This window comes from Anguilla anguilla, chromosome 13 (assembly GCF_013347855.1).
Source record: "Anguilla anguilla isolate fAngAng1 chromosome 13, fAngAng1.pri, whole genome shotgun sequence".
Lineage (NCBI taxonomy): Eukaryota > Metazoa > Chordata > Actinopteri > Anguilliformes > Anguillidae > Anguilla > Anguilla anguilla.
This window is the reverse complement of record NC_049213.1, coordinates 31,554,930-31,582,659: the sequence shown is the minus strand read 5'-3', so window position 1 is coordinate 31,582,659 and position 27,730 is coordinate 31,554,930. Positions and strand designations below refer to the sequence as shown.

Sequence of the window (27,730 nt, the reverse complement as noted above, 5' to 3'; positions counted from 1 at the left end):
TCTCTCCTAAGCACCTCCTCTCCTGCCCACACACAACGGAACGGAGGCGCAGAGGAAGGGGGGAGAGAGAGAGAGAGAGAGAAACAGTGGGAGAGAGAGAGAAACAGTGGGGGAGAGAAGGGAATGGGGGCCTCATGTATATGCATGCCCTGTACAAGTTAGCCACTGAAAGCTGACAAGTGGCTGATCATACAGGCAGACACAGAAACCAGAGGAAGAGGTCAAACACACACTCTCACAGGCGCACGCACAAACACACACACACACACACACACTCACACACACACACAGGCACAGATACACACGCACAAACACACACATATGCACAAAATACACAGACACACACACACACACACACAGGCACAGATACACACGCACAAACACACACATATGCACAAAATACACAGACACACACACATGCAAGCAGGTAAAAATACACACACACATCCAAGAAAGAGATGATGTACACTACACACACGAAAACACTCAAACCAACCAAGCATGTCACCGCCCTGACAATCCCATAACAAGGCTAACCTTCTGACACCTGCCCACACAAAACGAAAACACAAACAAGCTCATTACCACCATAATCTGCTCAAACCTCAGAGATTTCTCAACAAGATTAAACACAATGCATTCCACACACGTCAGATTTAATCACCTGAAACACGAAGGGCTGCTACAAAGAAACAACCACACAAAAACACTAACCCCCCCCAGAACAAAAGCTTCTCGCAGACAGGAAGCGGCAGGGCCCGGCCCTTTCCTGTTCATTCTCCGCACGTTAGGCCGCTCGTCAGAACACAACAAAAGGGCGACGAGAGAGAGGCAAGGGTTCGGCTTTTCGCCTCTCGTGACCAGAAACGTCCTCAAACGCAGTGTGACGGCTTTGAACGCGTCGCGTGTTCTTTTCAACTCGCAAACTCAACAAGTCTTTAACTCCCCAGAAGCACAGCCTCCGCAGACCACGTCCATCTTGAGAAACACACCCTCTGCCAAACTTACCTCCCGAACTTACCGAGCTTACCTGCAACCGCAGCAACCACACCATCATGCTAAAGGCGGTTAAATAATCACCTGCGGAAGCTTTTCCCAGAGTTGCTTAAAAATGTAATTTAGGAAATGAAAAACAAACTAAAGATGCTGAAGGCTTGTGAGGTAAAGCCCGGGTCTGAGCCCGCAGTGCCGCTGAGCGTAAAGGCGGTGGAGATTTTGAAAGGAGCGCATCGTGCCTTCGAGCGAGAGAGAGAGAGGCGTAAAAAGCCACAGACGCCCCTCGCAGCGCGTCCACCTCCGGCCCGGCGTCCTGCGCGGAGAGGAAACCACACGCCCCGCTCCGCCCGCCAACCTGCGCAGCGCTGAGAGGCAAGGCCACCCCCAGTCAGCTGCAGCGCTAACGGCCATGATGAGCACATCACACACACACGCGCACACGCACGCAAACACACGCACGCACGCACGCACGCACGCACGCACGCACGCACGCACGCACGCACAAACACGCACACGCACGCACGCACACGCGCACAAGCATGCACGCACAAACACACACACACACGCACGCGCACGCACACACACGCACGCACGCACGCACGCACACACACACACACAAACACACACACACACACATGCACGTACGCGCACAAACACGCACACACACACACACACGCACAAACACACACCACACGCACACACGCACACACACACAAACACACGCGCACACACACACACACACACACGCACGCACGCACAAACACACACACGCACACACACACACACGCACAAACACGCACGCACGCACGCACGCACGCACGCACAAACACACACACACACACAAACATGCACACGCACAAACACACACAAACACACTCTCACACGCACAAATTTTAATTCTTTATTTAGGTCCACATTTATAAAATACATCATAAGGGCCCAAATATATTTCAGTTGCTGTCTGATATCCTTCACTTGAGTAGCAGAAAGCACAAACACACACATGCACAAACTCACACACACACACACACACACACACACACACACACGCACGTGCACATCGCACGCGGAGACGGGCTTTTACGCCGTCAGAGCCCAAAACCTGCGCCAGGAAACCGTCTTTCCACCGCTAACGCCATCGACTGCGCCCCGCCCACAACACCACGCCTTTGAGAGCTCACTCCACCGCACGTTTGGCCGATAATTCTGCAGCGAGGGGGAGCGCAGTCGGGTCTGGAGATCAGGGCTGATTGGATCCAGGGCTTCGGAGATGAGCGGCTTTGGAGCGCGCCGTCGGCTAATCCCGCCGTTACGCAACCAGCGGCGTCTCTCCCGGCCAGCTGGAGCGCGCGCGGGGGCGGAACATCAGGGCCCGCGCTGCAGAGCCGCCTTCGGCCACCGGGGGGCCGTTTCTCCAGCCGTATCCGGAGCTGTGTTCCTCACGGGCGGCTCGATCTCGTCGACGCGCACGCGCCACGCGTCCAATGAGAAGCCGAACCTGCCGTCCCCACGCCGCTGCTCATTCGTCCTCTTGCAGTTATTTGTTTGGATGTAATAAAACGAATGAAGCAGTGCAGACTGTTGATATAGAGGAACGTCTGGCTTAAATGAAGACTTGGGAATTCTGTGCCTATAATTTCTGAGGGATATGCTAGTAAAGAGAGCTGAAGCTAATGGCTCCATGCAAAGATCTGCTAGAGAGCAGCATGCATGAGCACCATGAACACTGGAGCTTTTGCCACGTTTGCTTTCCCACACGCATTCAGCTCCAGAGGCAGAGCAAGAGTTTGTTCTGCGCTCTCTAACGCTAAACGGCAGCAGCTGAACTGCAAACGGCCAGCGAAATAAAAATATCTGAGAAATCTGCTTCGTCTGAGGGCTGTGTGAGAATCTGGCGGTGAGCAGACAGGAGCAAGGCGAGGCGGCAGTCTGCAGTTATTTCAGGCCGGCTGTTTTGGAAATGGCCGTCGGTACAAGCGGAGAGTGGGCGGGACGGCAGGCCCAGGAGACGGAGCGCGGCGACTCTGTCAGTGCAGGATGAGTCACCGTCAGCCCCGCTCGCGTTATAAACGGGGGGGAGGGAGGGGGCGGGGTTCGCAGGACGTCGGAGACGGAAGAGGAGACAGATCGGCGACAAGGTCGGCGGCGGGGCTGCGTGCGCCGCTCAAGGCCGCGGCTGGAAACCGGATCTCTCCGGACGGGCGGCGGTGGCGTCCTTGGCTGAGCCGCGGGGGGGGGGGGGGGGGGGGGGCAGGCAGGGCCGCGCAGACCCATTTAACACCTCCTCCAGCATTCCGATGGGAGGGGAGGACAAGCTCGGCGAAACCCCGTAAATAATCCAGCAGGGCGGGCCGACCCCGCTGCTCCCCCGCTGCTCCCCTGCTGCTCCTCCGCGCGAGCAGGCTGTCGAGCCGCGAGCGTCCGCCTGTGACTCCACTGGTCCGTGCGTGTGCAGCACGTCACTAAGCAACTGAAGCAATTAAACCTACGGGGGCGTACGCTGGAACAGACGGGCGATCGTGACACTATTACCGCTGCGTAATGCTAAGACCCGCGTGAGAAACGTGTGAATGAGGTTCACTACAGACGCGAGCGAGGGACCGGCTAACCCTGCAAGGCTAACGCAGCCCGAACGCTCGGCCAGCTTCGCCAGCGCTGAGAAGAGCGGGGGAACCTGGCGTCCGTTACGCTGTGGCGTTTGACGACGCGCAGCGGGAGAGAAGACCCGCCGCTCGGAACTGCGGATCTCACTACGCGTCTCCCTGGCGCCGTGGCAACCGTGCCCCTGGCCACGGATGCGACGACCGCTGCGATGAGCGCGTCTTCACCGCCAGCACGCGCTCTGCATCGCGCAATATCCGCGCTACGCCCGCGTTTCTTCAGCAGTGCAGCGGACAGAAGGGGGCGGGTGAAGCGGTGCGGTCCTTCAGCCGTGGCCTCTACGCGCTCGCTCCTCTCAGCCGGAGGGAGGGGGCCGCGCTCCTCACAGACGCTTCGGTTAGCGGCTCAGCGGCCGCAGCAATCAGGCTCCCGCGAGTTTAATCAGACGTGCGGGCAGGCGTGCGGGGACAGCCACCCCGACAGCGCGGCAGCGTCGCCGCGGAAACGCGTCGTCTGCGGCCGCCGTCCGTAAACACACACACACACGCGCGCGGGCGGGCGACCTCATCAGCTCTGATTAGCTTCCGCCGCTCCCCCCGGGGGACTCCGCCATTATTCAAATGAGCCCGACCACCGTGCACTTAGAGGAGAAAAAACATCCAAAACCGCACACGATGCTTATTTACCGCACACAGTCTGCACGCGTGAGGAGGTCTGGGGCCCGAGGACTGTGGGAAGAGAGCCGTGTGTGGGGTACAGGGGTATGGGTACAGGTGTGAGGGTACAGGTGTGGGGTTACAGGGTGTTTAAATGGGTAGTGCAAAACTAACAGCATAAGAGTCATGTTCTTTTAATCATGTAGTTTGCGTGTGAAAACCACTCAAGTGAAATGCATTCATTTGTGTGCTAAAGCTGTGCCTCCCTCAAACCTGCACACAGCCTCGTTAGTCCAGGTACAGTACAGGACATCCTGAACGGCAGGAAATGGCGGTAAGACGTGCGGACCACACATTAAGGACGCAGCCAAGCAGAAAATCAGGCTGCGCTCTGACTCAGTGCCAGAGCCCCAGACCCACACACCGGCTGCTCGGTGAACCCTGCGCCTGTAGCTACATATTAAACGCAAGTTAGCGCCTTCAGCGGCCTGCCGGTGGAAACAGGGGGGGGGAAGTGGCGTAGAAGCTCTGAAAGTGAGAGCGGGCCCGCGCACCTGCGGCGAGATGTGGCGCTGAGCGAAACCATAGCGCCCAGCCGCTGGGCCCCGGGCACGCTCTGCGGCCTGATGGGAGATTTACGCCGCCAGGTGCGGCTGCAGGCGGTAAACAGGAAGCAGCTGCCGCGAAACTGCCCAGGGACCCGCCGTCCAATCAGCGAAGCTCGCCGAGCTCCTCCGCGCCGGCCAATCGCCTGTCTCCTCCTCCGACACTTTCCTCCGCAACACGTTTAAATAAGAACACGACCTCCGACACACAACACGATGCCCGACTTGCCGACTACCCGAAAAAGAAAAACCCAAACTGGATCACAGACAGAACAAATTCATCGATACACCATTCTCTGCCCTCAGAAGGAAGCTGAGTGACTGCAAGAATAAGCCTCACAAATATGCGCCTAAATGGATCGCGTTCGGGTTTCAATGAGCCTTGCCGCTGCTTCACAAGAGCGTTTAAGCACTGAACACAGCATCGAGACGAGACGTAGAAAACATTTGCACATAAAGCAGCAAACAGGCCTGAGGTGTGTTTGGGGGGGGGGGGGGGGGGGGGTTTAAAAATGCAAATGAGAGCAGTCTCACCACTTCCTCCTCAGACCAGCACTTCTCCACCAGCTTGGGCACCGGCTTCTTCACCAGCCTCTGGAGGGCCTTCCCCGCGTCGTAGTTACTCTCGTGTAGCTGGAGGTGGGGTGGGGGGGGGGAAACACCGCGTTAAAAACCTCTTTCCAGTTACACTTACAACTCCTTAACACTGTTACCTGCTAATGACACGCCTCACCACTAGTATTCCTTAACACAAATATGACATATGCAGATTAGCGGTGCATGGGACAGAGCTACTTTATTCTACAGGAAACTAAGTGTCGTTTTATTTTTTCCCCCTGTATTGTTTTTGTTACCTGGTATACTGAGCGCAGCTGCTAACTGAAAGGCAGACAGTGTAGAGGTGAGAGAGGTGAGAGAACAGGCCTCCAGTGTGTGAGGAGGCACACCCAAGCACGGGAGGCTCTCACCACCAGTGCTCGTGAGTAACTGCCATCTTTGTAAAGATTAAAAAATTTGCATTATCATAGGACGGTCCGTCAAACGGCAACAAAACGACAACCATGTTAAAAAAATAAATAAAAAAAAGAACATGCCTTGTTTTGCCTTTGCCAAGGGGCACGAAGAGAAGCATGTTTTCCTTTACAGGGTTGTAACTAGGCAGCTGTTTCGTAGGTGACTTAGGTGCATTAACTGTCTTAACTACTGCTTGTATTTTTTCCATAGATTGCGTTGTTGCCATTCTCGTTGTTAGTGTTAATCGGTTTAACCTTCAGGGTCCAAGTTGAACTATGCGGTTGTTCCCTGCACTTGGACCGGTACTTCTCTCTAGGGGTTTCGACACACTTGTTCCTGGTTCTGGTTATACGCTTTGTTGTACGTCGCTCTGGATAAGAGCGTCTGCCAAATGCCTGTAATGTAATGTAATGTAATGTAATGTAATGTAATGTAATGAACACTCAGTGCTAGCAGCGCCCTACACTGGGCACAGGTGAGAGCACAGGCGGCTCTGTGCTATGCTTTAAAAGCTCACTGTTTAAACACAGTCTCATGCCCGCTCCTGATGCAGGAGGGCTGTCTGGCCTAGCGCCTTGCGAAGCCTTTTTAACAAACCCGCGCCAGCATCTGGAAATGAGAAAAGGGCCAGGCCGGAAAAAAGGACTCGAATTACACCGCTGCTGCAGATGGGTTTTAACGTGTCAGGCCAAGCGAAAACGCATTTTTCTCTCTTTTTTAAAAAATTTAATAAAAAGAACAGCTGGAGAAAAATCTGAAAGCCATTACAGACTGCTGCTGCTGCTGCTAGCGACTACTACGTCAACACCGGCCTAGACTTCCAACCAAGAGCCTTCATAAATAACCCTCTGTCACTGCGCTGGACGTGCCACAGGGGCATTATGGGATGCCATGCGATGCGGTGGGATAGAGCCCGCGGAGCGCGGGCGATCCGCTTCGGCGCCGTATTCCCCGCTTGGCGAATGTTTCCCGTGTCCCAGGCCGTCTGGATAAGCGATCGAACGCGGGACGCTCAGGACGCGCGGGACAGCGCTCACCAGGAGGCGTGCCTTTCCTCTCAGAAACGGGAGAGCGGGGGGCTTCCCGTACTCATCCGGCTCTTAAATCCGCGCCGATTCGCAGGTGTGCCCCCCCACCCCCCCACCCCCACCCACGCTTCCCACAGCCGGATGCAGTCGGCTCTCACATCGGAATTGCAAATCAGGAGAAAGGGCTGAGACGACAACGATCCACCATCCATCTCTGAGGCCAACCTGCATGTAACATCCCATTTATTAGGGCTCTGGCTGGATTCTATTCTCTGTGCATTAATACTGGTCACAAAGGGGGAACAGGCCATTATCATGCAGTGTGTGTTTTGGGGGGGGAGCATTGGTGGACCTGAATTCGGATATGTCCCCCCCCACGCCCCCAGCCCAAACTCCAGGAACCCCGCCCCAGGTCCTCATAAGCCCCGCCCCGGACCGCACGCGCACGGCGGTGAATAACTCCCCCGCCTGGCGAAGCGTCAGCTGTCAGACCCCCGCGCACAGTACTGCACTCACCAATCAGATCGCCTCTCCGCCCTGACACCTCGCACACAGACACACTGCTCCTCAGCCCTGATTTACGACTGCATCCCAGAGCCCCGCCGCCTACGCTGACCTTCCCAAGGCGAAGACACCCACCCGGCGTCCATAAACAAGCGCGCCAGGGAAAATATCAACACATTTTCAGAATATAATAAACTGCTGATGGGTTTTATCGCCCATTGCAATTAAACCCGATGTCTGTCAAGAGTAACGTCATTAAGCCTCTCCCGCACTGGACAATGTAATTTCTCTAAAAGCCTCTCGTCATTCGTCACTAGTCTTTCTTTTTTCTTCTAAAAAAAGATAAAACTCTGAAGTGGGGGAATCTAAATACGGTTTTTCAGCAAAACATTTTCCTGTGTGCGGGAAAATGGCCGTCTGTTTCGGGGGCGGGAAAACGCATTAGAACAATTACGGAGATGAACATCTTGTCGTGCAGAAGAGCCCGGGGATCGCTCCCTCGTCGGGGCGAACGGTTTGGTGAGCCGCGGCTCGCGGCTACGACCCGCAGCGATTCGGCTGCCTGGAAACGGAGGGCTCTGCTAAAGCAATTTCCTCCAGAAACACTATTCCCTAATGATCAATTACAGAGAAAATGGCTCTCCCTCCCGCCTCTGGATGGTCTGAAAAAGCAGTCCAGAAGGCCTTCTCCACCGCAGCTTCAGGTCTGGATGAAAGCAGATGCATTTCCCCATTTAATGCCGCACCTCTTGTTTCTGATTTACAAATGTTTGCTTTTGATGTCACAAATAAAACGCATAGCATGCTTAGCTTGCCTTTTTTATATGAACATAAATATGAATGTATATATAATATACACACACACACATACAAAATATACGTCTCTTATGAAATTAAGCGGAAAAAATATGCATACACAAACTAAACCCGTGTTAAAATATGCCATTTAATATTTTGAAAAAAGGAAAAAACTGGCAGAGGCATAAGTGACAGAACGCACATGAGAATCACAAACAGGCCTTTCATTTAACCTTATTAAGCACAGAAATAGATTTTTTAAAAACCTGCTTCTGGTCATTTGCATAGCCTGTGCTATACCTGAGCATGAACTGAATGCTGCCTGAGCCAGCGTCTCAGCATATTTCACACATAAGCAGTCACTGAGCAGAAATTAGGTTTACAGCCTATAATAGCTTATGCACAGCACTGACGCCAGCTTCAATTTATGAATGTTATTAAGCACATAGTCGTTTGTACGCTTCTCGCTGTGATATTGGAGAAGTCGCGCGTCTTATTTTTTCATCCGTTCCTCTTCGTCTGTGGAAATTAACCATAAATCGATCTGTGTGCAGCGGCGGAGAAGGTGGCGGTGTCATAACATGAAACATTTTATGCGGAGGATTGGCCAGCTTAGCCCACACCGCTGATACATTTCACTGTATTTATCCAGTGTTTCAAACATCACTGATAAGATTCAGTGCATTTACCCAGTGTTTCATACACCACTGATAAGATTCAGTGCATTTATCCAGTGTTTCATACACCACTGATAAGATTGAGTGCATTTATCCAGTGTTTCATACACCACTGATAAGATTCAGTGCATTTACCCAGTGTTTCAAACATCACTGATAAGATTCAGTACATTTACCCAGTGTTTCAAACACCACTGATAAGATTCAGTACATTTACCCAGTGTTTCAAACACCACTGATAAGATTCAGTGCATTTATCCAGTGTTTCATACACCACTAATACGATACAGTGTATTTATCCAGTGTTTCATGCATCACTGATATGATTCAGTGCATTTATCCAGTGTTTCATACATCACTGATATGATTCAGTGCATTTATCCACTGGTTCATACATCACTGATAAGATTCAGTGCATTTATCCAGTGTGTCAAACACCACTGATAAGATTCAGTGCATTTATCCAGTGTTTCATACATCACTGATATGATTCAGTGCATTTATCCAGTGTTTCATACATCACTGATATGATTCAGTGCATTTATCCAGTGTGTCAAACACCACTGATAAGATTCAGTGCATTTATCCAGGGTTTTACACCGATATGACTGGTATTCCCACAGATATTCCCACCAGGTTTGCTTACAGAAGAAAATACAAAAAAGAAAGCTGATTTGCTGTATGGTGCCAATGTTTTTATTGCATTGAAAAAAAGATTTGACTATAGATACAGTTTATTGCCCAATACTGCACTTCACATATAGCTGTGCCTTGATGGTCCACTGTGAGGGGAAATCAAATTTTTTATAGATTTTTTAAAAACTCAAAGATATGTTGTATGGGTTGCATTAAACAGACACTATACCAACAATCCTATTTTTGATGGGGAGCATCAAAGCCCCCCCCAAGACTATTCATCATGTCCTCGGGCTACTGCTAAGTCTGTAGTGTGATAACGGCTAACCGTTCGACACAGGCAGCCTGCCCCTCACCGGACCACTCATCTGGGCAGCTGAATGTGAGCGAGCCACGGGGATTCACATGGGGCCTACTCACAGTGTTTAGTGCGTTTAATGTAGTGTCGTCTCTGGAAGCAGCCAAGCACCCGTCCTCCGTGGACCCTCCATCGCACATCCCGGCGAACGCGGCCATGCTCCTGAACACAGGGGGGGGGGGGGCGCAGTTTAGCACCGCCTGCACAGACGCACGGCTACGTTGCAGTACCGAGCGTGGCGGGCGGAGGCGGGCGCTTACCTGGCCGCTCGCAGGTACATCAGCAGGTCGCAGTCGTTGACCCCGGGGGTCCACACCAGCTCCTCCTTCTCCGTCACCGGCTGGCCCCCCGGAGACGGGAAGGGCTGGAGCTCCGGAAGCTTCGCCTGGGGGGGGCAGAGGGGCAGATTAGCGGGGCAAGGCAGAGGGGCAGATCGGAGGGGCAGGGCAGAGGGGCAGATCGGAGGGGCAGGGGCAGAGGGGCAGTACAGCGGGGCATGGTCTAACCCAACTTAAATTCAGTTTGTACCCACTGAAACAATGCTAACTATTCCCAAATAACCACAGATAAAAATGATATCCAATGATTCAAAACTAACGTTGATTTATCTGACACGAGTGTTTTTAATAGGAGAGCATTAGAGTTTATTCCCTCCATTTAGACTGTGTGCTGGAGGCTGTGAGACTGAAGAGGAGTCTCTGCCCCGGCCGCTCTGGTACTTGAACTCTGTGGTGGAACGGACAGGGCCTGGGGATGTAGGGAGCTCGTTATCGGCCTCGGGCTACACGGGGGGGGAACGTCCAATCACGCTTCAGCCAGCGCTGGGCACGCTGCCCAGTGGTGCTCCACAAGTCTGTGTTCTCTACGCCTGTGAGGGAGCGCATTCGCTCCACAAGGCTGTGTTCTCTACACCTGTGAGGGAGCGCATTCACTCCACAAGGCTGTGTTCTCTAAACCTGTGAGGGAGCGCATTCACTCCACAAGGCTGTGTTCTCTACACCTGTGAGGGAGCGCATTCACTCCACAAGGCTGTGTTCTCTACGCCTGTGAGGGAGCGCATTCGCTCCACAAGGCTGTGTTCTCTACACCTGTGAGGGAGCGCATTCGCTCCACAAGTCTGTGTTCTCTACACCTGTGAGGGAGCGCATTCGCTCCACAAGTCTGTGTTCTCTACACCTGTGAGGGAGCGCATTCGCTCCACAAGTCTGTGTTCTCTACGCCTGTGAGGGAGCGCATTCAGTCACAGCAGCTACAGGGCCTCGGGGGTTATGGATGCTGTGGTGCTCAACACCGCGCCTGATCAGGTGGGTGTGTGGTATAAAAGGTAAGGTGCTGGTCTTGTAACCAGAAGGTTGCAGGTTTGATTCCCGGGTAGGTCACTGGCGTTGTACCCTTGAGCAAGGTACCTAACCTGCATTGCTTCAGTATATATCCAGCTGTATAAATGGATGCAATGTAAATGCTATGTAAAAAGTTGTGCAAGTCGCTCTGGATAAGAGCGTCTGCTAAACGCCTGTGATGTGATGTAATGTATTCGCCTGCTGTTAACAGTCACAGCAGCGTGAACAAAAGCTGTTCCGTTACACCCCTGAAACGTGACCACACAACTTCAAACTGCAACTGCTCTCCTGCAAAATCAAATAAAATCAGTGTAATGCAGACGATAAGCGAGGCCTGGTAGCCTTAACCCAGCTCTTAGAGGTGTGGGCTCAGACGGGCTCCTGTGTGCGGAAGTGTGTGGAAGTGTGTGGGTGTGTGCGGACGTGTGTGGATTCGTGTGGATGTGTGTGGGTGTGTGTGGATGTGCGCGGATGTGTGTGGATGCGTGCGGGTGTGTGTGGATGTGTGTGGATGTGTGCGGGTGTGTGTGGATGCGTGCGGATGTGTGTGGATGTGTGCGGATTCGTGTGGATGTGTGTGGGTGTGTGTTGGTGTGTGTGGATGCGTGCGGGTGTGTGTGGATGTGTGTGGATGTGTGCGGGTGTGTGTGGGTGTGTGCGGGTGTGTGTGGATATGTGCGGATGTGTGCGTGACCAGCGCTCATTACCTGGTGACTGGGGCCCACTCTGATCTCCCCCTGCGTGCTGTTTAGGCGCCTGGAAAGAGAGAGGACGAGGCGGTCAGAATGGAACAAAAACCCCTTTCAAAAACGGATCACCGCAATTTTCGCGGCTCCGAAATGAGCCCTGAATGAGAAATATGATTTAATATGATAACCACGTTATGCTAATGCGCGAGCGCGGCTCAAACGGCGGCTCCTCCCCGCTCGGCGGGCCGGGTCCTTTTGTTCAAGGGGCAGCAATATCCGCCCAGACACAATACAGCACCGCCTGCACCACCAGAGCAGCACAGAGCTAGCGATAGACAAGAAGCAGGCGCACCAATTTACTGCTTCTCCCCCCCCCCCCCCCCACACACACACTTTAGTTCTCTGAGGGGAAAAAAAAGAGACTTTCTACTCGTATATCTGGTCCGCTGCTTCAGTAGATACTGATACCTGGAGGGATAACAAACGGGTACACAAGATTTAAACGCACCACCGTTACTCAGAGCACTGGGGGGCAGAGGTGCCACCTGATCTCTGTGTTTTATAGCGGACACATTCAGGGAGAGCAACAGGGAGACGGACTAACTGACAGAGGGGTGCAGGGTGAGTAACAGCCAAACACTGTGCGTTTCTGTCACTCTGAGCCATCATCACTCTGATACCCAACACATCACTGCCAAGGACAGAAACTCACTCTCCTCACACCGAAAGAATATTTAATTTCGACAAGAGCATGCACAGAATACCTCCCTTTCAGGTAACTAATTCAGGCAAACAGCAAAAAAAAGGTCAAATAAATGTCTATTCAACATAATTTAAGGTCACATTGATTCTCCTGATCGTTTATTTTTTCAGTATTAAAGCAGAAGCCAAGAAAAGTCGACATTTAGCTCCATTCACAAATACATTTTCAAAAACAAAAAGAATCCATCATTTACCGTAGGCGAATGAGGGAGAGTACAAACAGGACTTTGACACAGAAATAATTTTTTTTCCCCAAAAGTATGCTTTATGTTCATTAAAAACACACATGGAGGACAGGTACAATGGGATACTACAAATTATACACACACACACACACACACACACATACATACATCTGTGTGTACTGAGCGCTCAAGAAACCTCAATGACGTTATGTCAGTCAAACAAGGGAGAAAACCAGAAGCATGACCTCATCATTCGGGCCCACTTCCAGCGATCGTAGATCGTAGATTTCGTAGTGTACAACTACAAAAGCCTTAGGTACCAGTTAAAAGGAGGGGCTACTTCCAGAAACTAAAATTAGGGATAAAATAATTAGATACACACATTTCTTTATGTATTTTTAATTATACAATTACATAAATGCATATAATTAAATAAATAAACTCATGAGTAGAAAACATTTCCATCCTCTGAGGAGAAGGCTGGGTGGCACAGTGATGAAGTGAATGTCGCCCCCCCAGCAGGAAGGTCCTGGGTTCAAACCCCAGCCTCGGCCTTTCTGCATGGAGCTTGCATGTTCTCCCTGTGGATTCAGTCCACAGACATGCTGTAGGCTCATTGGAGAGTGTAAATTGCCCATATTAGCGTATGAGTGAATGGTGTGTGTGTGCCCTGCAATGAACAGGCAACCTGTCAAAGGTGTATTCTTGCCCAATGCATGCTGGGATAGGCTCCAGCCCTTGTGCGACACTGACCAGGAGAAAGCGGGTTAGGTGATGGGATGCATGATTGGAGGAGAAAGTTTTCCTAATGGAGAATGGGGCCTGCTCCATTTTTATGGACGGGTGGGCTTTGCACAGGCAACGATCGAACCCAGGTTCCGCTGCTTGACATTTACCTTGTTTGCAACCAAATTGAAAGTAAAGAAAAATATGGATATTGTTTGATTTGTCGTGTTCATAGCGTTGAATACGAAATATATCTGACAGGGCAATATATCATAGGGACTTTTTGAAAAAAATCATCCATGGATTTAACACTTTAAAAAAAGAACATTAGTACACCACACTGAAAAAGGGAGACCAGGAGAAAACTGAGAAAACCGCATCGCTGAATCCAATCTGCCTGACACCTCCATTACTTTTTTTGCTGTTGCGCTCAATGGCTCCATTCTCAGGACGAGATTATTTTCCAAAAGCCGGGAAGAGACACATTTTAGCCGAGCTAATATTGTGCAAAGTGAACAGAGGCAACTGGGGGGGGGGGGGGGGGGGGGAAGAGGAGAAAAGCAGGATACCAAGCAGCAGCTCTAACAAATGCCGGTAACCATAGCAACGGCAATTTAATAATAGTGCTCATATCTCCAGCTGCAGTGGATTAAAGAAAATGACAAGATGTTCCTTCTGGAAAAAAGGGGGGGGGGGGGGGAGGAAGGCACTCCGTTGCCATGGCTACGGTGCCGATTTTCATATGGCCCTTTGCAGAGTGGCCCAGAAACTGTCACTATGATTTGCACCCGGAGAAACACAAGTCTATATTACTGAGATGGTACCATACAGGAGACGGGGAAGGTGGGGGGGGGGGGGGGAGGGGGGCTGCAAGGTTGTGCAAAAGGCCTTTGTGTGTCTCTCCAATAGGTATGTTTTTTTTTTGTTTCTTTTTTTTTTTTTTTACTGTTCTCCTCAGCCCATTCCCCTTGTTTCACTTGGCAGAAATGTATATTCTGCGAACATTAACTACCCTAAAGTGCAGACAGACAATATGGCGGGCAGATGTATTGCACAGAAAGGGTGCTACATTATTATTTGGGTCCTTTGAAGGCTAACCCTGTGTGCTAGCGGGATATGGCTAGGCAACAGGCTGACAGAAGCAGCATTAGCGAAACATTTTAGGCAAAGCTGGATCCATTTTTGGTCTTCATAACTTATTATTCATACAGGTTTATAGATGAAGATGCTCAGAGTAATACAGGGAACCAAAAGCTGACTGTAATTCAATGTCAGGATAAGCTTTGGAACAGTAAGCTTGGCTTGCGAAAGCCACGTTATTTATTTTAAACAGATGAGATCAGCAGGTTCTTGAACACATTAAGAGGGACATAGAGGGATGTAGAAGGGGGACCAACAACTAAAAATATTGTCTAAACAGTAGAGTATGACTTCTCAGAAGAGTTTTCCTACTGCAGCTGCACGATACTGCTCACACTGAAATGCGCTTTTGAACCAGAAACTTAATTGACAGAAAGAAGAATGAAGACCACAGTAATAGTTAATCCCGCCTTTTTCTGTTTATTTTTTATGCTGAATGCTCTAAAATAAGGCAATGCTGTCGACCTTGCCTGCTTAACTACTCGTCCTCAATATGGATCCGTGCAAACGCAAAACATTTCTAACCGCAGACAGTCTGAACAGCTTTTGTCAACCAGGACCACAAAATGCAGCTTGTTTGGATGCTCAACCAAACAAGTCTTATAACCTTGTACAAAATTAAAAACTCACATGTAAAAAATTTTTACTCCAGAAATACAAATTGGTATTGTATCCCATTCTTATCCGAAAACACTGAAAGATACTGCCATACAGAAAATGACCGTTTGGCTGTTGATCATTTCTGCTTACACAGGGTCCCTGACCAAAATAACATTTCCAGAAAGAAAACCCCTTTCCTGTGACGAGTGCCCTGATGTTCAGACTAGCCCTAATACACCACCTGCTTTGTGCTCTTCGAATTTAATCAGAAACTATAAGCATTTCTCTTTGTCCGAAATCTCTCCTCAAGTCATTTTAGATACTGGTGTTATTAACTGTGTCAGTTATTATCATACTCTTATGATAGTTCTTAACTACCATAAACCATCTTGTATAACACTTGGAACAATTTATTTTACAACCATTGTTAGATCAAAAAATGTTAATGTACATACATTGGAAATCTGTGAATTGTGCTTTTTTTCTCTTTTTTTGTAGGCTTTGTTTATTTTTATTTGTTTTTTGCTGGGGCTAACTTGCATGTGCAAAACAAATTCCTTTTTAGGTCTCTGTAAAGCTCTCCTCTTAGAGATGAATCCTCTCCTGCATACCTTCACGATGCACACCAGACAGGAACAAAAGAATGGCAAGATAGAGCAAAACATGCAAGTAAACAATTAAAAATGATCATACAGGTTTTCAGTGCATCATTATCACTATATATTAATGAATACTGTATTTAAAACATAATTGCTATTAAATTAACACAGGCAAAAAAATAATATTTTAAACCCTATATTCAGTTACAGACAGGGCAGGCATCTTCATCCAAGATGTAAATCCATCCTTAAAAGCAATACAAGTATGCTGCAATGTTCAAAGAGAAGTAAATACAACGATATCATAACAGTCTATATTACTATCTGGTCAGTGTTCGTTAAATACTATTAGGAAAATATTATTTTAAAAGGGGGAAAAAACTTGTCCAAGTTAGGTCGCTTAAAATTACATAATGATAACAGCTTACGACAATAACACGAGTTATCAGCTATAATCAAGTTAATAAGTGAAGTGATTACGTTCATCTTAACTGTGTCATCGTGCCAAAACAGAGCAAACCCCGGCGCTCTGACTTGACAATTGGAAAAGCAATCAACATTAGTCCCGCCCCTACCATCAAGCTCAGCCAATCCTTGGACGACTATAATGCTCCCTCCAAACGTTACATAAACACAGCTAAAGGCCCAAACATTCCATGATAGCCACATCGACAGAGCTCTAGATCTTCATGCACGAGCCTTGCCGCTGCTCGTCAACTGCCTCAAGAGTATGCTTCTCTGTGCACCTCTACGCCATGTCATCTCGACAGTAAACACGACTCAATATCAAGTCCTGCAAAATGGAGTCTTGGTATGCAGCGCTTCTAATTTTCAGAGAGCAACACAAATAGCTAGGAGAAAGTTAAATCTCTGACAGCTAGCTTGCTAGCTACATGCAGACACGAAAGCTTGCTGCTAGCCGACTAGTTAGCTCCGTGCACCGTTTTTGCAACAGCTTGCCTGCAAATATTTAAAGCAGCACCAGTGACAATGGCGCACATAACCTTGTAAAAACATAGCGATTCCATATACATATTTTATACATAAGTAGCTATGTCGCAGCAGTCACAGAATGAGACAAACAGCGCGGTTTCGTCAAAAAGCATGGCAAATATGTGCAGCGAAGCCTACCTTCGTGGACTGAACAGGTCGTCCATGTCGGAATCGAGCCGTTTCGCTTTAGCCAATGTTGACAGTTTCCCTGCTGAAGTGGCTGCAATAAACTCCCCTTTTCCCTATATCTAGCTAAGTAGTCAAAATGGAGGAGGACGCAGTCTCTCGGAGAGGTTTTCACTGAGCTTGTGCTATGACCTCAGCCTTCACGCACAGCGTACAAAGTTCCCGTTTGGACGGACCGCACTGAGCATGTGCCGCGACCTTAGACACAGAGACACGCTGGAAACGCGATCCATCTCTGCCCGTCTTCCACATAAACAAGGCCGGTTCCCGAAGCCGCTGACGCCTCGCGCAGCATACCAAACAAGCAGCGGAAGGAGGGGGGGGAGAGGAGACAGAGCGAGTGGGGCCCTGGTTAAGGGGACTCTTAACATGCAACATTCACGAACTGCAGCAGAAATCCTGCTCATTTTACGGCACACGGTGATCTGCATCTCATTTTCCATCTCTCCACGCGTCACAACTAAATAATAATAATACTACCAACCGACAACACATAATAATAACAGTAATAATAATAAACATTCTCAACAAAAAATGTGTTCACAACAGATGTAGTTATTTGCTCAGTACTACAAAGAATAAAATCTCAAATTCAACACCTAAAATGAAGGCTACGGAACAGAATAACAGATTTCAATTTGGTCAAGGACATCATTGGGCTATAGTTTTAAATTCAACAATTATAATAGCATTGAAATTTAATTTCTTTATATAATCAGCATTACTACTTTCGGTAGTTCAGCTAAAAACACAAAATTTATGAACAGAAATGGAATGGGATTGCTAATTTGACAGTAGTACTAGTGCTATTCATGACAATAACCTTTTTCTTTTACTATGTTTAACTGAATACTATGATACTTTAGTCATCACCTCTGATAAGTAGATGTAACAAGGGTTTTAAAAATAAACCCGCAGGAAAATCTTAAGAATACAGGGCTCGTACAAATCAGCATAATAAAATCCAGTGAACACTTAATATCACTGTGACACACCGTGCCCCATAGGGATCTTTTTATTTAAAATGAGAAGCAACATCTCTTAAACATGTCATGAACAATTTTGTAATTCTGCCCCATAAACATCCGCTACATGCTCTCCTTGCACACGTTGGCTTTGTTGAAATTCTGATTTTTCATAAATAATTTCAGCATTGAAAGCTGCCCACATTCTGTTTTCACAACTCATTTCTTTACTGTGCCCAAACTGAGATTCTTCAGCTTATCACCACAGTAACTGATTTGCCTCGTGCTAAAGCCTTTGATTTGGTGTTTTGTGAAGAGCTAAATAAAGCAACACAACAAGGACTAGATGTCCCAACAGAAATCCCATTCAATATCAAATGGTGATTCATATTTCCCATGGTGCTAAACCATATACTTAAGTTAAATATTACTGTCAAGTAAAATATGTATTTGTATCTGCTTCCTCATGAATACATACTCTCACATGTATTAATGGCTATAAAAAAATGCATTTATTACATACATACACACATACATATATATATATATGAAATAGGGAAGCTGTACAGAATAAAAATTTTTTACAGGTGGGCATTGCACCCTTGTGCCCTCTATTGACGATGTGAAGTTAAAAAATTCTCTAGAATTTTACTACATCTGACTGTACACTGTATCCCCCTATACAGCAAGGAGACCCCTTTCAATCTCAGACATTCTTGCGAATTAAACTTTTGATTATATTATCATAGTTATGAGGTATTTCAGGTATTCCAGCCCCCCTACTGCAGCCAGTCCACACTCCTCTGTTCAGCTAAATAGGACTGTTGCAGTATTACACCTTAATACAACCAATTGCTGCTCTGTAGCAATACACAGCACAAAAAAGACCCAGAGCTAAATCCAGGGCCTGTATTGAAAAGACAGCACACACAAAACAATTCTTAAAGGGTATTACTGAGTGAGATTTAATGAAGGGACTCTTTTTATGTGTGTACAATGAGCTTAAAAAAAAACTAGTGGCACAGGAAAAAAGCAAGAAACCACTTGGGTTCTTTAGTGTTACTAAATGTCATGTAACAATTTGTAATCTAATTCTGAACTAAAAAGAAAAAGTAATACAATTTAATAAATTAAGGCGTTCTCCATTGTAAGTGAAACTGGAGGAGACCAACTGAAAAGACCAGATTCGGATGAGCTGTCTCTACTTTACACTCTGTGTTCCAGGCAGTATGGAAGAAAAGGGGAAATAAACAAAAACAAAACAAGGGATGACAAAGGGTAAACTTTTTGTGACTAGCATGAAATGTCGCTTTAAAGTGAGAATTTAAGTAGCAGGATGCAGTGATCTGAACAAATCTCAGCGCGTACTTCACATTAGCCTACAGCTCATTAACCGGCTCACCTTCACACCAGGAAGAATATACTTGTTTACATTCAATTTTCTATAGCCTATAACGTAAGCCATATGGGTTTAATATGCCCACTGATTTCCACAATCACTGCACTGAATTGCAGAACTGAACTATTAAAGCCTAACTGGCCAAGAAGAATAAAAATAGGCAGTTTGAAATAGACAAGCCGGCATTGAAATGCAGCCCATTACGTTATATATATATTTTTTTAGTTCAACAGGAAGCACTAATCATTGGCTTTGGCATTATGATGTGAGAGTGGATGGGGGCCATGTTTTACCCCTGCCTTCTATTGGCAGGAATGGGCTACACATGAGGAGTTGGCTGCCTATCAAAAGCCATAAAAACAGAAAAAAATGATTTTTTTTTCTTCTGTCATTGAGTTTTTAAAGAAATTTATGACCATGTTCCCCCAGTAAATTACCCACTCTCCAACTCAAATTAAAAAATCAATTTAAAAACACACTGTTTATTACGTGAGAAATCACAGGAAACTATCGCCCATACTGATACTTTAAAATTTGACAAAAAGCAAGATGAGATGAAGATAAAATTAACACTATTATCAGCTTATCTCTGGTAATAATCTATTGTTTTGTACATGAAAACCAGTGTGGAACATTCCTCATACACAAACCCTGAAAAGTAATTTAAGGTTTTGAATTTCTGACATTTCCACCATAAATTAGTTACTGAATCTACCATATTATATAGTGCATTTCATGATATTATACATTCTGATAATTTAAATGGATTCAACAGTCTGTATGTCTCACTAATAAAAAAAATAACAGAACATGTAATAAGACATGGAAGTAGCCTCCAAATGAGATCCTAAATACAGACGGCAAAGTGCTCAGACAGACATGCATTGATACAGTCCCTAAGCTGGCTGATGAGTTCAGTGAATTAAATGCAGATATTGTGCGTCTGCAGTGAAGTACCCAAATGACTGAATGCACAAGAGTAAAGGAAACAAGCTAATGGTGTATACCAAGCACACGCAGTCACTGGGTCTTGGATGGCTGGTTTATGTTGGGTGCTATTTTCCTTCTGAACGCCAAGTGTATTTTTAATTAAGTGTTATACGGCTAATGCTTGCAGAGCATTTGTAACTACATAAGATGTCTTAAAAATACACTATTCAGTTCAGCATTAATCATAGATGTTTTATATAGGTTGGCATCAGAGTTGCCAGATTTGTTTGCTTCACAAGTACTATTGGCATATTATCAGTCATATACAGACAAATTTATAGTGCATTGCAAACTTGTGCGAGGATGTATTCATCTGGCAACTCGGTCTTAATATTTTCTTTATAATTCAACTAACCGTAAAAAAAAAAAGTTTTCCCCTAAATTATGTATGATCCCTTCAGTCTTGTTTTATTAAGCAATCATACCTGTACTATCCTCCCATGGCTCTTTGTGAAATGTTATTTGCCTCCATAAAAAGGAACACAGGGATCCCACTGTGTCCCTTAAACCACCATGCTTAACAGCGCAAAGCACTCACGAGACAGTGCTACTGCACAGGGAGTGTTTGCCCTGCATCAAATCCTCTGCACATGTGTGTGCTCTGATCAGGAGTTTTTATTAGCTGTGAATACTGGAGCGTGAGACAGCGTCTAAGACCGCGTCTAGTCAAACACCGTAACGTCTCCTACAGCAGTGTTCGGTCTTCTCCAATCATTCTACTTAGGCCATGTCTTAACCAACCGTTTCACCACAAAACTATACGTTAAAATGTAATATTTAGTTTGTCCTGACTTATAACTATGATACACACCTTGTAGACATCTAGCGGCACTCAAACCCATAAGATTCACTTATTGTAACTACTCCAATTAACCTTAAATACACAAGCAATATAGAAGCAAACAGACTACAGACATAGTGATGTAGGTACTCATTATAACATACCATTAAAATACATCAGAAAATATCAGGTAAAAGTTCATAACTAAATGTTTTTCTTTGTATAAGATGCACTTCTTTTCAAAACAACCAAAAAGATTAAACCCAAACTATTGTCCAAAGGCATTTTAAATCATGAAATAACCGTCCAGGCAAAATAGCCAATCGGCACACAGATACAGTGCAAGACAGTAACATGCCCTTCCAAGCTGACCTGTCCGTGCGTGACATCACCGGCGTTAGAAAACAGCGGCCATGTTAAAGTGCGTCATGCGGTCTTCATGCCGCTACGCTACGGGGAGAGACGCTGAGCGCAGACTGCGCACATTTTCTCTTGCACACACGTTCCCTGCGTGATTTCCTTCCCTTTTCCCCCCTCTGCTGTGACTGCGCGTGATTTATTTCACCCGACAACTCATTTCACATGCACTGTGACCTTTTATGGGGCTCACCCAGGGCTCTAAATGTCAGTTTATTTTCCTCCGGCACGATTTTAAATGGGGGGGGTGGGGGGGGATTTAAACATAATTCAAGAGACGTTTTCAAATGATATCCTTTCTGTGAGAGATCTACAGTCTCTTTAGTCAGCAGAGCGCGTTCGGCTCCGGCTGCGTGACTGTGAGATACGCGGAGGGTTTTAAATATTGCAGAGCGAGCGATGTAAGCCTGCGATGACAGAGGATGGAGTCGCACTCTATGCACACAAAGACGATACGCTTTCAATAACACAGGAGCTGGCTGCAGTTTATAAACCCTAAAATGGAGTATCTACCCCAAATCTCCTCACATAAATCCCACTTCCCATTTGTTTCAAAATGCCCAACAGGCAACAATACATAACAGATCTGCCACAACACATACGCCTAGAAGACACGAGTCTGGCTAATCGTTTTATTTAGTTGTATTTAGTTTAGTTGATTTTAAATATTCACCAGCTAAACCCACCCTGACTATGAGCTGCCTTCTCATCAATTTTAAATGGTAATGGTGAAATCAAATGTTAACTGTCAGATCAAATGTGAGTTTGGGTGTGTACTTTACCAGAGCTACCCTTGACAAGCACGAGTAGCTGAAAAGCAGCAGCTGGTATTTAAGGGAGAGAATTAAAGTGCTTATGAGTGCTCTCATTTCATTACATCTGAGTTTCTTTCCGGCACTAAGCACCTGTTGGACATTTTCATATAGTATAATTACGCCTGATATGAAGCTGTACCAGCTAATTAAAGGGTACACCTTTTCAACAAAGCCAAGAATTATGTTTTTACATTCTGCGTGTCTGACATGTGTCAGATAGACAGATATAGATAAACAAACATAAATAAATAGACTAAGGGAAAAGGAGAAGGCGGTTGTGGAACAGTGCATTTCTCTGGGAGCAGTCCCCTCCTGTCTGGCTCAGCCACTCCAGTTCCACCCCCCTGGAGGAACAGGAGCTCACTTCAGCAGCTCCACGGCCCTCCATTCCAGCATTCCACACGCTGATTTGCGGTCGGACCGAAACGCATCACATTCGCCCCAAACCGGGCTGTTTCCCTGACGACCGCACAAACACGGGTCCCGTAGCGTTCGTGCAGCGCAGCCGACGCAGGAATTCAGCACACGTGGACCTCGTTATGAGCTCCGGGCCCGCGCGCCGCGGTGGTTTATCACGCTGGTGAGTATTAACCGCTCTCTGCTTTATCTGTGGGGCCGGACCGGGTCTGCGGACATGTTGGGCTGGTTGGGTCGCCGAACGGCGCAACGCCCCCCACCCCCCCCGTTTCCCCCGCGGGGGGGGGGGGGGGGGGATTACTGCAGGGCGGCTGGGAGGCGTGGTCTGACGCTCACCCTGGTTAATCTCCGCGCTGCTTTCTGCAGAAGGGCTAAAGCTCTAAGCCTGGCGCGTCCCACAGCGGAAGTGCTGAGGGTAATCTGAGAGGCACGGTGTTTGGCTGAGGCTCCATTTAATCAAGTTTCACCTGTAATTTCAATGCACACGCACTCGGTTCATTCAGTAATTATGAGTTGTTTAAGGAAGCTGCTCACTGGCTATTTAAGAAAAGGAAATGTGAGGTTGAGACTAACTTACTGACATAAAAATTATGTTTTTAGGTGCATGAGCCTCTATCATAAATACACAACTGATATTTTGCACATAAGTGAAATCTTAACATTGCTGTTGAGTTTTTCCGAATAGGAATTTTTGGTGCTTTGAGTGCCACAAAAACCTTCCCTCTTTGAGGTCCGTCGCATCAGGGTGAGGTGCACCAGATTGCTAGAAATCTCTTCAAAACAGCAAAACCATCCAGATGGTTCATAGCACTATTTTACGTTTCCAAAATGATCAAACCTGATGATGAACAATGAATGGTAACATTATAAATAGGTCATACTAATCAAGAATTCACAGAAGTTACTCTTTGGTGTGCCTGTCCTAAAGCAGACTGCCCTGAGGACTTGTGTGCGCTCACCAAACACCAGTTAATACTATGAAACATTGACTCTGTTAGCCGATGCTTATTTCAGGGCAGGCACTGCGATGCGTTAATGTTTTATTGCGGTGTTTTTGTTTAATTAAACTGGCCGCAGCGTAAATCGTGACCGAAGCAGTCCCTGCCGCGGGGCTGACCGAGCGGCTTGTTTACACGGCGCAGCGGAAGTGAAGATGGAGGTGTGTTTAGAGAGAGAGAGCTCCTTTTCAGTGGAGGTCCCAGGAGGGCGGCAGAGGACGGCAGCAATGACTCAAGCGGCCTTCCGCAGGGGCTCTGGAATGCATTCTGTGACCACTTACAGTGCGCCGGGTTCTGAAAGATTATGTGCCAACAGCCACAGCTGCTCCGAGTGCAGTCTGGAATCACACACAGACAGACCATTCTACATCCCAGCAGAAGGCAGTGACGTATCATGTGACATCACGTGACACAATATCATGTGACCCATCGTGTGACATGGTGGCACAGGGCTCCAGCCAATGGTAAATAATCACAAAACAAAGCCTAGTGAGCATGGAACAATGCTGTACAATGCGTGAGAACAGGAGATAAAGATGCCTCTGAGATGAATCAGATGTCAACATTCACCACTGTTTACCACATCAAATCCTGCTAGCTCACACTTTTCGAAAGTTATATCTTTTATAGATTTTTTTTTAGCTCTGGAGGAGAGCAAAACAAGGCTGTCTGGTAGCTAGCTGTGAGGCAAGCAACTTCATGGGGTTTTACCAAATATAAATCACACCAGGTCTGCAGATATGCATTGTATAACAGTGAAGTCCAGCTGTGCGTATACGCAGCTAGTTACCATAAACAATTACTTTGTACTTTAGTGCTGTAAACACAAAGCGCTTCCTCATGTCAATCAAAGTATATAGAAAGCTAACCAAAGAAAGGTGGTGATGGAGCACAGAGATAGGCGTGAGTTTTTAGGTTTTATCACCACTTTGGAGTAAACACAAATTAACAAGAGAACTGGCCTGAAGTGCACTGCATTAATTACAGAGATACTGGCTACAAAATGTGGGCACATCTGACTTTAAGTAGGGACAGCGCACAGAATCTTACACACGCAGGTCCACTGGGATTAAAAGCAGGGGTTTTCAGTCAGCCAGTGCACATGCAGCCACACACCCGTCCCATAGCTACCACTGCTCCACTGCTCCACCTCACAGGTGTAAGGACTCACCTGCCACCGCCTGACACGTTACCTTCTGCGTGAGAACAGAAGCCCAACGCGCACCACGGGGTCAGAATACCGACGCCGTCAAAACCGCCGACTGCACGCACCACAAAACCCGCCCCTCTAATGCACACCACCTGACCTCACTGTAAAACCCGCCCCTCTAATGCACACACCGCAAAACCCGCCCCTCTAATGCACACCACCTGACCTCACCGCAAAATCCGCCCCTCTAATGCACACGCACACCACCTGACCTCACTGTAAAACCCGCCCCTCTAATGCACATGCACACCACCTGACCTCACCGCAAAACCCGCCCCTCTAATGCACACCACCTGACCTCACTGTAAAACCCGCCCCTCTAATGCACACGCACACCACCTGACCTCACTGTAAAACCCGCCCCTCTAATGCACACGCACACCACCTGACCTCACTGTAAAACCCGCCCCTCTAATGCACACGCACACCACCTGACCTCACTGCAAAACCCGCCCCTCTAATGCACACCAGCTGACCTCACTGTAAAACCCGCCCCTCTAATGCACACGCACACCACCTGACCTCACTGTAAAACCCGCCCCTCTAATGCACACGCACACCACCTGACCTCACTGCAAAACCCGCCCCTCTAATGCACACCACCTGACCTCACTGTAAAATCCGCCCCTCTAATGCACACGCACACCACCTGACCTCACTGTAAAACCCGCCCCTCTAATGCACACGCACACCACCTGACCTCACTGCAAAACCCGCCCCTCTAATGCACACGCACACCACCTGACCTCACTGCAAAACCCGCTCCTCTAATGCACACACCGCAAAACCCACCCCTCTAATGCACACACACTCCATCTGACCTCACTGTTTCACACCCGAGTTCAAAGCCGCCGCCGCCGCCGCCGCCTTTATTTACGAGATAAACGGCGTTTCCGTCTGTCCGAGCCGTCGCCGCTCACTGAAACACACAGCCGATAGCAGCCGCCGCGGAGCCTGTCCGTGTCAAAGGCCGGCCCCCGTTTAGCCGCTGCTCTGGGGGTCTGCAGGTGACCATTCAGCGGTTTTTGAGCGCGGAACACACCCACGGGCCTGCGTTTAAACGCAACCAGCTAGCGCGTCATTGGGTTTCCGGAGACAACAAAGCGCTAACCACGCTACAGATAGCTGAGTAAGCCGGACCACAATGCAGAGCCTACACTCTACACACTTAATCACTGTAATTAGCCTCCACAGGGCTGCGGGCTCAGGGCGTGCAGGTGATCAGAGCAGAGGGCAGGGCCAACGTCCACAGGGGTGAGGGAGTCACGGCTTACCTGGTTTCGGGGTTGTAGCCCAGGATGTAGAAGAAGGAGTCCACGCGCGCCCTGAACTCCCGAGCGACGAATATGTCGGAGAAATGGGCGATGCTGCACTTCCCCCTGAAACGCAAACCAGAGAAACGGCCTCAGAACTTCGTCCGCAGCGCAGTCTGAACGTCAGCGGCGCGCGCGTTAGGAGGCGGAGCTAATCATCCAGCGCGGGTGAATCACTGGATGGCAAACACATTAACAATTTCAAATGAGGGCTGATAAATTTGGAACTGAATGACCCCCCCCCCCCCCCCCCCCCCCCCCAACACACACACACAGGAATTTCTAACTGTAAGTGAGCAAACCCCCCCCCCCCCCCCCCCAGGCTCCTGGTGCTCCTCAGCTCCAGCCCAGCGACTCGTCCCTTTGTCCAGTGAGCCGGATCACGGGGCCCGCTGCTCTCTAAGGAGCCAAAACAAGCGCCTGGCGGACCAGCGCCTCACTCCAGCTGGAAATCCACGGCACATCTTGAACCTATTCCCTCCCCCCCCCTTCTCCCCCCTCCCTGAATACGGTGGAAGGTCCAGCGGCGGGCCGGTAACCGGGATGCGCCCGGCGTCCTCGGCAGACGAGAGGAAGACGAGGGGGTCTGTGGAGCGGGGATTAGGACACGCCGCCGAAGCCCGGTAATGAGCGGAATGAAAGAGCCCGCCGCACCGCTGAAGCTGCGCTTCACTCGCCCTGAAATCACTGCTTCAGGGGCACGGAGGCAGCCATGAGGCTCCCGCATGGTTTCCATTAAAGGGAGGGAACAAAAAAAAAAATTCACAAATTCGCAGGAGGAAGAGGAGCCTGTGAAAGAATATCAGGTTTCCAGCTCAGAGAAAAACCACAAAGTTCTAGTTTTTATATGTGGTTAACTGTGTCAGGAAAGGCACCATTTTTATTTCACACTTTGAGGTACGCAACGTCCTCATTTGGTCAAAACATACAAACTAGCATTGCTGCCATTTATCATCAGAGCCTTTCATTAGCTAATGCTTAAAAGCCACAAACAGATTAAAGACAACAGTCTCTTTAAGACCGTTACCCAGAATTCCCTCTGATAGTCCTGCTCTGGTGACAGAATGATTCTTATGAATGCAGGCCCACAGAGAGATAAAGAGAGAGAGAGAGAAAGAGAGAGAGGCTGTGAACAGTTGGCTCAGTGTTACCTGAGAGCAGCAGCATGGTAGGTGTCCACGTAGTCAGAGATGAACAGCTCCCGGCTCTTCACCACCGGATCAGTGATGACCAGCTCCCGGCCAGAGTCTGGAACAGAGGGGCACCATTCCACATCAAGAGCTGGGCCATATCACCAAACACACATCATTCAAGAGCTGGGCCATGTCACCA

At 48.1% G+C, this 27,730-nt stretch overlaps 1 protein-coding gene and 1 long non-coding RNA gene across 9 annotated transcripts in view; both read right to left on the bottom strand.

Annotated features, from left to right (window-relative positions):
- Positions 1 to 27,730, bottom strand: part of rerea (arginine-glutamic acid dipeptide (RE) repeats a) — a 190,812-nt gene that overhangs the window by 35,636 nt on the left and 127,446 nt on the right. For 6 of the 8 annotated variants that reach the window (XM_035387349.1, XM_035387350.1, XM_035387351.1 and 3 more), the window contains 6 exons: positions 27,550 to 27,646; positions 26,360 to 26,464; positions 11,921 to 11,969; positions 10,134 to 10,258; positions 9,936 to 10,035; positions 5,393 to 5,491 (listed from right to left, as the gene is read on the bottom strand). In XM_035387349.1, the coding sequence (XP_035243240.1) occupies positions 5,393 to 5,491; positions 9,936 to 10,035; positions 10,134 to 10,258; positions 11,921 to 11,969; positions 26,360 to 26,464; positions 27,550 to 27,646 (575 nt within the window). Of the gene's footprint in view, positions 1 to 5,392; positions 5,492 to 9,935; positions 10,036 to 10,133; positions 10,259 to 11,920; positions 11,970 to 17,045; positions 17,517 to 26,359; positions 26,465 to 27,549; positions 27,647 to 27,730 lie in introns of those variants that run through there. The other 2 variants (XM_035387356.1, XM_035387354.1) reach the window with 2 other exon arrangements.
- Positions 14,522 to 16,696, bottom strand: LOC118210877. Its single transcript, XR_004761925.1, has 2 exons — positions 15,701 to 16,696; positions 14,522 to 15,566 (listed from the first exon to the last, which is right to left on the bottom strand). It is a non-coding gene; the product is annotated as an uncharacterized LOC118210877 (long non-coding RNA).